The following is a 16,814-nucleotide window of genomic DNA, read 5'->3' on the forward strand; positions in this document are numbered from 1 at the left end:
GGACTATGTAACTTTTGTGAAACAAATGAAGTTGGGTGAGGATTTAGACTGCATTACTAAGCACTCATGTCAAGTAACACTTCTCTCAAATATTTTCCCTTTGATGCACATATTAAATCTTTAGGTCAGCATTCATAAAAGAAACAAACTCTTCATTTTATTCCATTCTTTCACCATACAATCTTTTATTAATATGACTTGACAATTTTAGTAATTTATCCCATAATCACACAGTCTGCTCTCTCTTTGATCATTAGATTGGATAACATGTTAGTCCACTATGAAGCTAGCAGCTGCAGATGTAGTTGGCCACAGACCAGCCCTCAAGCTTTCTTTTATTATCCCTCATTTTTAAAGTGCTTGTTCAGTATTTAGGCACTGGTCCACAGGGCTGATATACATCACTTCAGGAGCAGAGAAGTCTACAGTTCCATGCAGCAACTGAGTACCTGGCAGGTAGGAACTACAAGCCCAGGTAGGATGATAGTCTGTGCTTTGTGACCAGGCAGAGTAGCTGGCTCCACAAGAGGCAAGGATATGCTGTTGCTTTATTTTTCTGAGTTTGGTCTTGCAAATGGCACTGTAAAGAAGCACTAATTAACATCAAAGAAAAATGTGCTCAGAATGGCAGAGCTATGAAAAAAGAGAAGATGGGGAATGGTTTGTGCACTCTCCCATGCTCTGAGGAGAAAGAGTCCTCTCTTTAGTCTGCAGTACACAACATACATGCAGGAAGAAGCAACTCTACACAAGACCAAGATGAAGGCTCAGTGCAGCAGAAACTGTCCAAGTGCACAGAAGCTGTAGTTTATCCAAGGCACAATACCACTTTGCGTGACATGCTTGCAGAGCTATCACACCATCCAAATTCCTTAAAACCAAGCAAGAAACTGCTTTAATTATTTTACTTCCGTTCTTTAGCTTGTCATTGTTTTGTATTTCCTTTGTTCCTATATTTCACAAGTGGTTTTAATTTTGAAACCTCTTTTTTTATATATATAGATTTTTCAAGCTCTCTAGATTGTGGTGAGACACATATTAAGGAATTTTATATATTAAGAAAACAACTTCTGAATTCTCCTAAAACACAAGGTTTGGGTTTTATGATCTCTTTAACGTTACTTTCCAAACTAAAACATCAAAAGCTGCTGTTCAGTTTCTAGTGGTTTTATTTCCTGGCTGAAAACTCTTTGTTTAGGTAAGTCTGTAAGATATAATTTCTTCTGTCACTTATAGACATTCTATAATTGAAAGTACTTCAGGACAATTAAACTTCAGGAATGACTCTTCAATTCTAACTGAAGAAAAAAATAAAACCAGCATTCAATGGTAACAAGGCAAGTTGGACAACCCTGTAGTCAGAATTGATACCTTATTTTCCTCTTTAACTGCTCTCATTTAAGCAGTCGTTTTTAATTCTTTTTTACATGGTTTAAGCCAATTGCATTTTAGCCAGAGATGCGAGGGAGTATGGGTTCTAGCATTGGCTACAGATATGAAAGTAAGCACATGCTTTGTCCTCAGCTCTGCCAATAGTTTTCAAACCTGACCTGGTGTCTCAAGGCCTGGGCTGTGCTGAGCAGCGTGCCAGTTCTCCTGACTCATGCCAAATGCTGGGCTGACAAACACGCAAGCTACATCAGTTAGCAACCCAGCGCTGAAAGCAACAGCACCTCCTTCCCCAGAGTCAGCCTGGAAAACTCTTAAAGAAGCCATAAAAATTAAATCTTCACCATTTTTAGCTTTTCTGTAACAAATTGTGTTTGAACTGGAAGGCCTTAGTGCGCTTTTGTTGCAAAATTGCTTGAAATTCCAACCTGTGAGCTTTCAAATTGGTTGTATATAACTGGTAAATTTTGAGTGCCAAGAGTATTTTCCTCTATTATAATCTGTTAGGAATACAGAAACCTTTGTTAAATAAGAAGTTGTCTAACATGGCTGGATTCAGGGTTGACAACTTTTTTAAGAGCTCTGTCATATCAGAGGCCATCAAACTTTCTTTTACCAAACTTGCATGGATTTTACTTCAATAAAGAAAATCCAGAGAAGACTCCAAGTTGTTATCTACACTGTGAAATAAATGAACTGAAGTATACACATACCCAAGCTACCAGAGCCCTAAGCTGGTAACTTCACATGATTCAGCTCAGCCTCACACAGACTTCATCAGCCTGTCACAAGATGCAGTATAATGGCAATGGCCCAATGCTGTTAACAAGTTAGCAGTACTGCATTCACTATCTTGAGTGAAGAGTAAGGATGAAAACATTCATACCTCATCCAGTTCCAAGCTGGACTGTGTTTTATCTACTTAGCTACCCTAAGAGGGACACTGACTTGCCTTGCACCTCCTAACTTAGCACAGGAAGAGACTTAAAGGCTAAGACCTTAACACAGTGTTAAACACTGCCTTAAATGTCTTGCTGTCTGCCATGCTGAGTTTTGCATGCACAAAGCTCTATAAACAGCCAGTATCCAACACCTACCCTGGTGCAGCACTATCAGCACTGTAAGCAACAGGTAGCTAGAGCATGTCCTGACAAAAACCACAGAATTACTAAGGGAAAATGTTACTGAGAACATTTGTTGCATTGAAGAGAACACCTATGGAAGGATGCTCATTTAAGATATCTCATCGCTTGCCTTCCATGCTAAGCAGTAGAAAAACCTTCCCTTTTTCCTCTCACTTGTTTGCTGTCCTTCTCCCTATGAAAAGGACATACCTATCACATAGCTATCACCTTCACTGTAAATTTACACCATCAGCTTCAGACCTTGCCAATGGATGTTGGCCCCTTACAAACCTGCTTCATCATCCTCTGTGCAACATACTGCCCATATAAATATGCTCCAAGGCATGTGAGAGAGTAGTCCTTCACACACTTAAATCAGCCTAAGTTGCCCTTACTTTCCAAACACACCCCACCCCTCTCTGGTGAAGGCACAAGCTCCCGTGTGACTAGAAAAGAAGATGTCTAAGTACAGTTCTAAGTTGAGGAGCAACTTCTGCTTTCCTCTCCCCCCAAAAATTGATTAATTTCCGACCAGCTCAACTTCCAGTGCTGGAGGAAGGAAATATTCAGGGCCCCAAAGGCTAGGGACAAATGAAGGAGGAGGAATCACTGCCACTTTGACATAAATCATCTTAGCCTGGCAGGGAATCTAGCCATCAACTTTGCATACGAATTGCAACTCTCAGATCATGTTTCCATGAGATACTGAAAAGGATCTTTTGTGCCACTTGAAACACTAGACTTTACTGGTACAGAGATATGGCCTAGAATGAACTTAATAATCTGTTTTTTCCTCAAGACATTAGTCTTGCCAGTACCAGAGATTCCCTAATGCAACCTCCTAATCTTCATCTGTATCTTCCTCTATTTGAAAAGCACATTTCTTTAAACGGAGATCAGCAAAGGGAATGCGGACATAGTATAAAAGACAAAGCTTCCAATTTATTTAACATATTATGTATCTTTTTTAATAACAGAAAATAATCTACAGTCAGAAACTAATGAAAATTAAAAAAAGGTTCATGCAGCATCTTATCTACATTAATTTTCAAATCTTGTTTTTAACTGTCTATACAATCTGCATTTACTTGGGTACTCCAACAGTACTTCTATTCCACTACCCAATTCCCAAAAATCAGCAAATGAATGCTAAATATAATGTGGCAGTAGAAGAAAATAAATGTAGCATATTATACCACAGGAACACAATACAGTGCTGCATCATATGCTTTATACTTCAGACTTCACCGGCTATTATAACCAATGCAGACTGTGTCTCCAGACTTGCCTGTGGTGAGGGTGACTAGGAGGTGCCAAGCGATGCTGACTGGAGGAGGTGCAGGATGGTGCCCATCACAGCCAGTGCCCACAGCACAGCCAGGCTGAGCCATGGGGGCTGTGCTGACTGGAGGAGATGCAGATCGTGCCCATCACAGCCAGTGCCCACAGCACAGCCAGGCTGAGCCATGGGGGCTGTGCTGACTGGAGGAGGTGCAGGATCGTGCCCATCACAGCCAGTGCCCACAGCACAGCCAGGCTGAGCCATGGGGGCTGTGCTGACTGGAGGAGATGCAGATCGTGCCCATCACAGCCAGTGCCCACAGCACAGCCAGGCTGAGCCATGGGGGCTGTGCTGACTGGAGGAGGTGCAGGATCGTGCCCATCACAGCCAGTGCCCACAGCACAGCCAGGCTGAGCCATGGGGGCTGTGCTGAGCTGCAGGGCCCGTGCCCAGCACAGCTCACAGGACAGGGCTGTGCTGCTCAAATCCCCTGGCCACAGGACAGACCTGTGGCAAGAGATAGGCCCCTGGGCAGCTCCCCCTTGGTACCATCTGCATGGCCCTGCCTTTATCTGACAGCACAGCAGGAAGTTTTCACAGGACCATCATTCCTGACTATTCCTGGCAGGGTTGTCCCCTGGTAAGCAAATCCTGTAAGAGTGTGAATGACCAAGAGGGGTTAATCTCTGCTAAGGCTGAGGTCTGCATGATGTGGTGCCCATGGGGAACAGTCCTGGTCAATGCCACACCACTCAGGGCCCAAGGTATAGAAGGCATAGAAGATTATCTGTAATACTTGTTACTTAAACCGGCAGGTATAACAAACAGCATTTAAATGATGCCTTACAAAGTCTAAGTGCCTTCTTACTGTGATAATAAAGGGCCAGCACCTCCCTATGCAAAACAAAGCAATGAACAATTATTTCTAACACAGTAGTCCATCAACAGTACTATACAGATCATTTTCCTGCTTCCTCTTTCCTCTGGCATTCGTGTGCATACATGGCATGTGCACAGCAGGTATGTGTTCATGCAGATAGACAGGTATGTCCAGTTATTTACTACTTAGTAAATATTATTAGTTATTATCCAATTTACTAACCACAGTATTATTAGCTATTCTGCATGGGTAACTGCACTCAAATAAGCACAATTTAAAAACAAGCACAGATTGTGGACTTCTATTCCACCTAGCTGGTTTGTTTTGTGATCAGAAAAATCAAGTGGCCTTGGCTACCTAATGTGCCCAGAAAAATAACCTTCATGTATCATTTTACCCTAACACCAAAACATGGCTCTCATGCAAGAAAGTTTTCAAAGAAGCAAACTTATAAATTGAGCTAGACACACTAATCATTTTCAATGAAAAGAAATATTAAGAGCCACGAACTGCTGAGTGTTTTGACATTCTATTTCCACCAATACCTTTCCATAATTAAGTTCAGATTCCAGAATTCCAGATTTCATGCCTTTAACTAGCTTTCATTTTTTCCAGTATAGCATTATATCTGCTAGTCAAGCTAATCTCACTATAAAAGCAATTCAAATAAATGAAGGATTTCTAAATATTAACTAAACTCATTTCAAGCACCATAATTAGCTTTTTAAACCATGATGGATGTAAGCAGAGACACAGGTCAGCAGTGACTAGAAATATAAGACAAGTGATACAAAAACCAGGCACTGTTCCACAGAATAATTAAAGGGTTTCTTCCAGGTTATATTGGGGTTTTTTTGTCTTCTATAATTCTAGGTATTGCTGTTATAAAACAACACAACCCACCAGCCAAGCAAATTTAAAAAAACAAAAAAAAATCAAACTCATAATGATGTGTTAAAACCATGCACTTACGAAATTATCATGATTTGGGGAAACGTAAAATAGAATTAAGTAAATTGAAATATTTTCCTTAGACAATTCTGAAATGCTGCTTTTTTTTAAACCCCTTAATTTTTCAACATTGCAATAAATTCAATTTCTAATGAAGAGTAATTTTGAACCAAAACACTCCTTCAGAGTTCATACCCTCAAGCCATTTGACAATTATGAGATGCATAAAAATGAACATGAAATCCATCAAGTCAAGATTTATTAAAAAGGCAACATTTTCCACTGATAAAACATGTGATTAGAACTTTCTGACCTGTTTTGGTTCGGTCTTTTTTCATATTACAGATCATATTTTGTCTCACTTTTGGAGCTTCAAAAGACCTGATTTAATATAGTTCCTCTGGGGACAAATATGGAAAAATGAGGAAAAACCTATCTCAGAGAAAGTTTTTCAGATTAAAAATTGACATAGTTCTGAATATAGCTTTTTAAACTGTGAAATAAAGGATTTTTCCTAACTAAACATTGAGGATTAAGGAACTGAGATAGCTGACCAAGAAGAATGGCTAAAAAACCAGAAACTTGAGAATGGTTTCAAGCCAGTTATCAAAATGCAGTCCTTCCAATTTTATACTCAATTTTGAAGAAAAGATTCCTTCATTTTTGATGCCACAGATTCTAATCACATGACATGACAGCAAAGAAAAGCAAAACCGTTCTCTGAAGTTAATGCTCTGCCTCCTCACTGCCATGGCTGTTTAATGTGCTTTTTAATGCCCATAAAAAAAATAAATGCAGTTTTACACATCTTTATTCTTTTGATGAGCTATAGGCACCTGTCTCTTTTAGGAGGCAATTATGCATGTTTCTAAATAACACTGCAGACTCTCCTTAACAAAATTTTTAGTTTTCTTTTACTCTGAAATAACCTAGAAACTTAATGAAGACTTAGGACATAAGGATAAAAAAATTAAAATAACAGAAAGAGTCCAAACCTCTGATTGTACATGCCCCGGAAATTATAATTTGCTCTATAATTGGGGATTGGCTTTGGATCTAATGGCCTGTAGATGGCAGGCTCTCCTCTTTTCATTGCCAGACCATTCAGCTCCACAGTTGGTGTTATACTGCCTGCAAAAAAAACCACTGTGAGTAAGGTGCTTAAACCAGAAATACTGAAGAACACACAAGCAGGACTGAGCTACAAAGAGAGACCTACAGGATATTTTTTTTACTCTTAAATTCAAAAGATGCAACTAAAAACACATTTCAGTTTCTTTAAAAGATAGGAATATAGATGCCAACTTAATCAAAAGCAATGAGAAAGAACATTTAAAAATCTCTCTCAATGAATTCTCTATGCAGTTTCAGTGGATTAACCTACAGATATGAATGAGAAAATCAGTGTAATAAACAAGCTGGTTATTCATCTTCCTAAAGTACTTATAATACATTATGATACTTTCTGAAAGAACTATAAAGATAATAGAATAATGTGTCTTTCTGCTGAATACCATTAAATAAAACCACAAATAGATCAAAGAGTCATTGAAACAGGCATGAAGTAACAGGCATTACTGCAGTCATTCAGGAATCTTACAAGTTAGAAAAAAATGTTTTATTTGCAAGACTTGAAAACTTAAGACTATGTCTAAGAACTAATGGTCTCATAAGAGTGATCTAACAGACTGAGCATACAGCTCCTGGAGATCAGTGCAACTACAGCCATCTGCTGGTGACAGAATGCAAAAATAGAAGGCAGCCAGTACTTGCACGCTTGCATGGTTTCAAAAATGCCAAATAAGCTACATCCAACTTCTTTCTTTCTTTTTTCTTAGTTATAACATTCAGCTACTGTAATCCCCACTTACACTGTTGTCGGAGAATCCTAAATGAGCTAAATATGCATTCCAATAAAAAGGATTTAATATATTCTGAAAATATTTTCATGAGAGATTCAAATAAATTTACCCTTTAAAAAATTACAATTAATTTTCCAGTCTGACATTGAAGCTTTATATGCCAAATGATAAAATTGTTTATGCAACACTTAGTCAAAAATTTATACCAATAATTCTTATAATTTCCAGAGCAAGACATTCCTATGAATTAAATATTTTTATAAAAACACAAAATGTCATTTTGATGAGAAGATACCTGTGCATATACAATGGAAAAAAATTATAGTGTTAAATGATAAAATTTTTAATTAATTCTCTTAAAGCCTATTCCTCTTGTTATCAGATTTTCCCTCTAAGAATATGCTCAAAGCCAAAAAAAATCTAGAAACTCAGTAATGCTCTGCAATGTCAAGAACCAAACTCAGGATCCCTTTTCACAGAGGTCTGAGCCTCTTGCTTTCTAAGCAGCTAAAGTGACAGTGACTGTGAAGGAAGCAGAGCAAAGCCAGTGTCCTGGGTCTGGAGAGGAAACATACTGATCTCCAAAGGAGAGAGAGAACACTAGCATACCACTCTCAAACAATCCCTGATGCTCAGGATAATACTCACAAGTTCTAAAGGAAATTTACTCCTGCTTTTCTCTTTCCAACATAGAGAAAATAAACTACAAAATTACTTAATTTTAAGAAAGTGGCTAAAGAATACATTTTTTAAAGAGGGAGAGGGGCAGACAGAAATTAAAGGGGGGAAAGGGAATACAGAAAAGAGGCGAAGGGAATGGATTGTTTAAAAATAAAAGTGAGAAAATATTCTCACCACTTGATTTCCTTTACATTAGTCTGAAATGAAGTTATGATTTTTTTTCTTTATTGATCAAGACAGAACAGATCACTGAGCATGTGCATGAGAGGTACCTCAGGTTTTGCATGCAGTGAAGGCAACTTGTGGGTAACAGCTCAAAATGAAGGCTGCAAGACACCAGTATACATTCTTTCTATTATTGAATCAAGTTTCTAAAGCCACCTGAAAGCTTTTTGAAAGCACAGGTTGCTCTGAAGGAAATCTCAGCATGCAGGAAATTACCTGTCAAAGTTCTCATGTCAAATCCCAGCCTTTTGTTTATGCCAGAGATGCAATTTCACAGGATTGGACTGGATAAAATTTCCAGCTTCACTGGAAAGTTAGCTAAAATAATGCTTTGGGAAATGTGTTTTAGTTAATTCAGTCTGGTTTTCTCCTTTTCTCCAGTCTGCTTACTGTTGATCACATACCATCACTTAGCACACATCTAAGCATTACCTAAGAATATATTCCTTTACAGTTCAACCATTTTAGATATGTGCATTAAAAATTCTTCCATGAGAGCTTACTAGAGGTTCTGCATTATCCAATCATACTATAGCTATGTTGATTTTCATCCTATAAATTTAAGTATCTTGTTAAAATTACTTATCTAGTGCTATAATATGCTGAGACTTCAACAAGATCTAACACAGAGGAAAATGTCATACCTGGATTATTGTTTACATTGTTTTTGGGTGGTCTAGGCGTTGGCTTGGGAAGGGTGGTTTCATTCAATGCTTTGCTAGCAGCAGCATGTTGGGCCTTTTTAATACTGCTTCCTTCAGCTTCCCATGTCTGTTCTCCAAGAGTCAGCTGCACTGTGAACATCTTCAAAGACAAAGAACAGGTAAACACTGGCAAGATTATCACTGTGGATTAGAACAATATGTATAAAAGCTTCCAGGGCAGAAGAGAGACCGTGCTTTCTTTTCATTGTATTCAACTCCCAGATAACACATCTGATTCTTCCAGAGATCAGTGAGACCTTATCAGTGAGCAACATTTGGCCTTTCAAATCACAAAGTAAAATAGTGTAATGGTAATGTCATTATCAAAGAACAGAATAGTACTTAAACCAAGTAAGAATAACTTCAAACTGATCCTCTGCTCTTAGAAGACTATGTACAGGTCAGCTATGAACACATTTCTTCCTATATTTTAGTATGTTTAGTCACTTTACTTGTAGAAAACAAATACTAAACATGCTACTGAGAAAAAAAAATCAATTCTGTAATGATTATGAATGAACATAAATGACTACACACTTCACAAGGCAGCAGAGAATTTGGCCCAGATAGTTTTACAGAGTGAATTAATTTCTCACATATCCAGATTTCTAAAAATAATGCCTTTTGTTAGGGCAGAATCACAACTCAAGCATGTTCAAAAAGAGAAAGTAAGAAGCAAAAGAATTACTATCTTTTCTAATGAAACTGCAATTCTTAATGTAAAATCTATAGTGAGGACAGGAACTGCAAACATCCAGAGTTCAGAAATGGACTAACTGATAAAAACCATATATTTCAAATTCTGTGATAGAGGGCTATTTCAAGTATCCATGCTGTGCAAATTGTGCTGATAAAACTCAATGCATGTTTAAGATATTAGATAGACTCTATCTTCTGTACGATACATAAATGTTCTGTTTAAATTTGAGCAGCTGAGAACAAGGGGAGAAAAGCTGGGAACTCGATATATTTGCCATATAATCCCTAGATAAAAAACAGGACTTAATAGTCAGACACACACAGTAAACTAAGATTCACCTACCTCAGAAAACAGACTAACTTAGTTGAGTCAAAGAAAAAATTATCTACATATCAGTATGAGAAGTATATAAAGTAAAATTTTAATTTTGACAGCTCTCTAATTGTTTCACTTATTTAAACTTGCTAGATTCAGGACCAGGTTTTTAGAGATTAATATGGTGGTCAGCCTTTAAATCTGCCTTTACATATACATTTTTTTAGCAAGTACTTGCAAACAAGCACTTGAACACAAGAATGTATGTGACTCCCAGCTCAGCCCTCTGCACATGCACACATTGCATTCAAACTGAATGCTATAAATACATACTGATGTCTTAATTACAGCCTTGAGTTTTAGCCTACTGTAATTTTCAGAAGCACAATGCGAGTCCCTGTATCAGAGCTCCTTTGCCATGTTGGTTTTGCCACAGCAGTCACAACAATTTCCTCATGGAAGAAAAGAGAGAAATAGTCTCTTCATTTTACACTCTGTCAAACCCTACCCCCATCTGAAAGCTAAGATGGGTATTAGAGCTAAATACCCATAATTATATAAATTACCTACGAACATACATCCTTATTACTAAAAAAGTTGAAATTTGATTTCTGGATCTGAAGTTTATATATTTTATATTTTGCAAGAAAGTATCAGTACAATATTTTTATAGGAGGAGGAGAATCCTGAATTTAAATGAAAATATGATTAATAATGGCTACTTATCTACCTATAACTCTTAGTGCTTAGAGCAATAAATAGGAATTCCAGATGATAAAGGGCTTGCTCAGGAAATTTCTGCCAGTCAGAGCACCTTCTCACTTAACACATCTGCCAAAAAACTCCTGGAAAAAACCCACACATAGAAGTAGGCTTATTCCTTTATTAAAGGAATTAACCTGCCTAAATCCAAACTCTGGAGCAGACAATGGAACATTCAAGTCCTGGAATACCAGAGCTAACAGTTCTGCTATTGACTGAGGGACATTTTTCACCTGAGGAAATTTCTAATCCTTACACTGAACATAATTTACCTGATGTCCAGAGAGCAGAAATGCAAAGGCCACCACGCTTGTGCTTGTTTCCACTCTGCTGTGCTTGTAAGGTCAGTCTCTCTAAGCTCTGACAACTCTTTACTCCTCACTTCTTCTGTGTACAACCTTCTCTCCTCCTTCCCAGTTTTTGAAGTGCTACATCCCTTACCCCTTTCCCTCTTTTCTGTACCACCATCCACTTTCTTTTGCCACTGTTCCTTTTAAATTTGTGTCCTGAAATGACACTGACATGGAAGGACAGAAGACACGATCAATCTGACTATGTACTCCAAAATGTCATTTATGCTAACAAAGACTTTCGGATTTTTCTTATGATGAAGAATCCACCTGGAGGGCAGACTCCTAGAAACCCTAAGTGCACTGTTAGGAAGAGCCACTTCTCTCCCAACTGCACTGTTTCTAGTTTTCTATTTCACCCCAATTGTCTAAACTTATTTTCCAGAGACAACTAGAAAAAAGGGTATAAAAATTTACTAGCATTTGTGGTCACAACACAGACAGCTATCTTGGAGAGCATGTCTGAAAATTGTGAAAAACACCAGTGGTCAGGAACAGAGTATGTGTAGGAGCAAAGCAATATGAGAAGCTCCTTGAATGGCAAAGAGCAACAGCAGCACTACATCCTTCAGGTCATGCTCCCAGGACAGATTTAGGTCTGTTTCATGTATTCTGTCAAGTATATCATCATATTACTAGCAAGACATGATACTAAATTGCTAAGAGAGTCATAATAAATTCTATCTCTTTCTTCGCTTTTCATAGGTCAAAACCTGCATAATCTTATTAATATCACCCTCGTTCTTCATTCATTTCCCTTTTTTTATCTCACTACACAGATCAAAATTAGAGTTAATATCCTTCTGAGTCTATAGAGCACATAACTGGTTTTTTTACCACTATGAGCACAACTAAAGGAATGAGGAAAATTGAAAAACTGAAAAATTAAGGCAGTCATTGAAAATCTGAATTTCAGAAGTGCAGGTAATGCAGACTTAAGTAATTTCACTGATATCAGTTCCTTTAAAAGTAATAACAAATATATCATAGAATCAATATAGTTGATTAGACCTCTAAGATTAGCAAGTCCAAACTTGGACCAAGCACCAGCACACCACACAAACCATAGTACTAAGTGCCCTGTCCAGTCATTTCTTGAAAACTTCCAGGGATGGCTATTCCATCACCTCCCTGGGCAGTCCAGTTCAATGCTTAACCACCCTCTCAGTCAAAAAAATTTTTCATCATGTCCAAACTGAACCTCCCCTGGCACATTTTGAGGTTATGTTCCCTTATCCTTTTGCCAATTGCTTGGGAGAAGGGCGCCCCCTTCCATATGTGAACAATTTCTTATCCTACTAAAATTTTAAGCATAATATGAATGTCATATAACTCAAATCTCCTTACTGCTGAGAAATGTAAACAGCCAAAACCACACCACAGTCAAAGTGATTATTTTTTTAAAAAATGGGAAAAAAAGGTAACACAAGAAATACAATAGTGGGAAGTTACAGAAAGCCCAACAAATTTAATATGCAACCTAAAACCAACCAGTCAGTGTACTCTGTGGTGCCAAATACCTCCAGAAAGAGGAAGAGCTCTTCAATTTCCATTTGCAACGAAGGATGCTAAAAGCAGCCCCACACCTGCTGACATAATTTCCACCACTGTAACACGTTCAGCATCACCAGCCAGAGCTGAAGGTCAGCGATCTGCATCAGTTCTGCACTAGCTGGCAACACAGTGTGCAACACAGGAACAAGGGGCAAGGGCAGAGACAGCCCGTGAGGAGCTGAAACTGTTACTAACCTACACCCTGGCCCTGCTGCCTCATGTGATTTAGCCACTGCAGAAATACCACACACAAAGCAGCTACTAATTATGCCAGTGTCTCACTCAGAGGATTTTCTAGGATTTTTTACTCTCCCAGTTTGCTCCTAAGTAGGGAGGAAATACAAAATTATATCAAAAAATTACCATGAGGATATTCCTCTGTATTCCCCATCATCTGAATGCATCCTAATTTTTACTTATTAAGTTGGACATCCACCCAACAAGCAGCCAGAGTTAGCTGTCAAATCACTAGAAACTTCTATGCTATAATCACATTAGGAGTTTTAGTATAACCCTACATTGTCAAGTTGCACAGTAATAAAGTTTGTGCCCTAAAATGCAAGACTCAAAGACAGACTATCAACTTAATGGACAAAAAATTGCATCAATAAGCACTTTAAAAAATGTCACAAATTTGTCATCACCTGCATTACCATGAAACAAGTGCAGAGGTAGTTATCAGAGGCATGCTGACTGCGGAGAAAGATTCATGCAGCCTAAAAAGCAAATGCCCCAGAAAGATTAAGGAAGGGTGGTGACACCCTGAAAAGACCTTCATGAGGTCTATATAAAGACCAGCAAATGTAAATTCAAAGATGAGAGAAAAAGTAAAGTACAAAATGATCTACAGGGCTTCTGTAACAGAAATACAGGCATACTTTCTGAAAGTGTGGTCTAAAAGAGAAGCAAAATAAAGAAGAGGAAGAAAGCCCTTACACTAGAAATGTAGCTGGGTTTGACAAGCACATTTGTCCAAACCATGATATTATCTGTTCAGCATGTAAGGTATGGCTCATCACCTGGAACTGTGACCTTACCTTGGCATGAGCAGGCCCTCTTTCATTCAGAAGCTTATACTGGGGTTGAATTCTATTGAAACGGGCTAACTCATTTACCAGACACATTGGAGTTTTCTCTTTGGGGTTTGCCATGTTATCTTGGAGAGGAGCTGTAAATAAAGAGTCTGTAAAGTTTTTGTGGAGAAATGTACTCTTCACAACTTCACAAAGCTTTGCAAAAGCAGCATGCTTAAAAAAGGAAATACTTTGGCTAAAACACAACTTTTGCATATATGCTAAATACAAAGTTTAAATACCATTTAAATATTAATCACATGAAACTATGTAGTTCCCAATAACAATTCTGATTACATGCAATTAAAAAAGCCCCAAAACTATTTCTTTCCAAAATGTCTATATGAAAGATGACAGTGCAGGAGAGCATATGCATATTCTGTATTTTCTGTGTCACCAAAGTTTACTGTCAGGAGTATACTGGTTCCAGGGGTTGACTACTCTTTCAGAATGGTTTTTCCACTCTTTGAAGCAGAAGTGGGTAGCATAAGAGTTATGAGACAAATACAGTAGATGAAACCCTGAGGTCCCCATTTATTTCTGCCAGCTTCTTCCCAGAGTTTTAGACTTTTCTCACAATACCAAAGTCACTCTCAGAACACTTACATACAACACCACCCCCTTTAAGGATTTGGTTCTGCTTTCTTTAGATTGTTTCACTTTCTGTGGGGTTTTTGCAATTTATTTGTATTTATCCCTAACACACACACGTTGTCATTTCTTGCTTAAATTGTTAGGACAACACTTCTGCATTTTACACCCAGTTCAGCATAGAAACTACAGCGTTTATTAGGCCACAAAGGAAACACCAAATACTGCCAAGCATTCAGAATACATTCTGTTCTAGGGAATAGAAATAAACTTGGAGACCTTCCTGCTCCACTAAAACTTCTCTATAAAAGATACACCGAGAATTTGACAAAATAGACATGTTCTTTCCTGAGCTTTTACATCACTGATCAAAACTTCACTCCAAATCTGAGCTCAATAAAGAAACTAAAGTTTGTAAACAGCTTATTTTAAGCCAAAACATTTTTCTACGTGTGTTTTCTCCTTTATTTTAATCCTCTTTAAGACCTAATTATTATTTTTTAAATTAACAAGTCATCAGAAAGATTAATTTGAACACCAAAGATAATATATCTGGACCAACTTACCTGGTGAGTTGATCAAAGACGTGGGATCAACAAGGCTGGCAGTAGGACTGCTACAGCTGGCAGCTGATTCTGAAATGGATCCATTCATTGAGGATGGCAGACTCAGTGTATTTGTAGCTGTAACTGGCAGGGGTAGCACCACAGGGGCCATGGTGGGTCCAGACAGGTTTGCTGTAGTCTGCATTTTAACTTGTGCCATTGCCTGTCACTGCAATAAATACATTTATGATCAGCAGAGCACTCTGCAGTTTGAATGTCCAATGACTACAGTGCTATTAGCAACACTCCTTTTTTGCTCCTGGATCTGGGTCACAAAACTGTCCACAAAAGTCATGCCTCTGTAAACACTACTTCCAAATGGATGCACAGAGAAACAGAGCTCAGAGCCAAAGAACATCCCTGGAGAAGAACCCGCACACTTTGGCTCCAGGTTCTGCTTTTCAACGTTGGGGTCACCCTGCCTGAAATATAGCAGGAAGAATTACTATTCCAGAATCAAATTCTACACAATTATTCTGCAGATGAGATAAGAAATTGCCAGTATCTTTAAGAGAGGATGACTTTGCAACCAAATGCCATAGCAAACTTGTAAACTTTCGCCATTGTTTCTCCAGTAAATTACACCTTAAGTATCCAATAAGGCACAAGAGAAAATCCCTAATTTTTTTGGCCAGATACCAAACTAGAAAAGAGGGGAAAAAAAAAAAGGAAGGAAAAAATACAAACAAACAAGCCCCACCAATGATGTAAGATGCAAGTTCTTAAAAAAAAAATCACTGTTTATTCAGTCAGGTGGAGTACTTCAAAATCCTTGTATAAATTACTGGCAGAGGTACCAGGATTTCCTAAACTAGCCTTCAACCCAGGGGCTAAAGCATTTACTGGGAATATGCCAGGTACTAATTATCTCTTTTCATCTACCCAAATTAGTTTCTTTATTGCAAATACCTGTTCTCAGGCTAGGTCTACATGCATAAACAAACCAAGGTCAGGGCACCACTCCATATTACTCACTGAGACTATGTTTCTTGGCAAAATTTGGGCTACTGGCTGAAAACTCCTGCTGTTGCAAAAACTATGCAAGAGCAGTTTAGGTGCCTGCAGGCATCCCAGGTAATCCACTCAATTAAGAGAGAAACCAATCATTGTCAACCATCTGGGAAAAACATTTGGGCTTCTCCTGTCCCATAAGGAGCAGGATGATATATTTTACTCAGCAGCATGGACACAGACTGTATTATTTGGGTTTCATACACGTGAGCTGATCTGTACAGAGCAGATAGAGACACAAAACCTGTGAGAGCCAACAAGTGGCCTGGGCAACTGGGACTTGTCCCAGCAGCAGCTCTGGTCCTGCTGGCCAAGGCAGAGCAGGGGTTCAGCTCTCCTCCATCACTAAGCTCTTTGCTTCTTCTGCTGGGGTAATTCTCTCTCCCTATCAAAAAAAAAAAAAACAAAAAACAAGCAAACCCATTCAACACCTGAGAGACTTTCTAATGGAGGGCTTATTGAAATGAATAACCTATATAAAAAATACTGACTACCATCAGTATTTTTGCCCGTCTCCCCCCCAGTCCATTAAAAATATCCAAGTATCTTTACTCAGAGGGACAGTATTGTTGGATTAAGATCCCAAATCACTCATTACACCTTGGAGTACAAGTACTTTAACACAGTTGCACTAGTATAATGAAAATAATAAATCCTATTACTGTGACTCTGTCCTTTGGAGAAGAGGTTCAGACTGGAATGCCATTTTGATTACTGAGGAAAGACAGATAACTGATTTAAGTCTCTGGAAAGGT

General features: G+C 38.3%; 1 protein-coding gene across 4 annotated transcripts in view; it reads right to left on the reverse strand.

The window, feature by feature from the left end:
- The window catches only part of STAU2 (staufen double-stranded RNA binding protein 2), a 172,185-nt gene that overhangs the window by 137,461 nt on the left and 17,910 nt on the right, over positions 1-16,814 (reverse strand). For 2 of the 4 annotated variants that reach the window (XM_054634961.2, XM_054634948.2), the window contains exons 2-5: positions 15,010-15,217; positions 13,817-13,947; positions 9,039-9,198; positions 6,622-6,757 (exon numbers count right to left, since the gene is read on the reverse strand). In XM_054634961.2, the coding sequence (XP_054490936.1) occupies positions 6,622-6,757; positions 9,039-9,198; positions 13,817-13,947; positions 15,010-15,208 (626 nt within the window). In that variant the 5' untranslated portion in view covers positions 15,209-15,217. Of the gene's footprint in view, positions 1-6,621; positions 6,758-9,038; positions 9,199-13,816; positions 13,948-15,009; positions 15,218-16,303; positions 16,445-16,814 lie in introns of those variants that run through there. The other 2 variants (XM_077186495.1, XM_077186502.1) reach the window with 2 other exon arrangements.

This window comes from Agelaius phoeniceus, chromosome 1, assembly GCF_051311805.1.
Source record: "Agelaius phoeniceus isolate bAgePho1 chromosome 1, bAgePho1.hap1, whole genome shotgun sequence".
Taxonomy (NCBI): Eukaryota; Metazoa; Chordata; class Aves; order Passeriformes; family Icteridae; genus Agelaius; species Agelaius phoeniceus.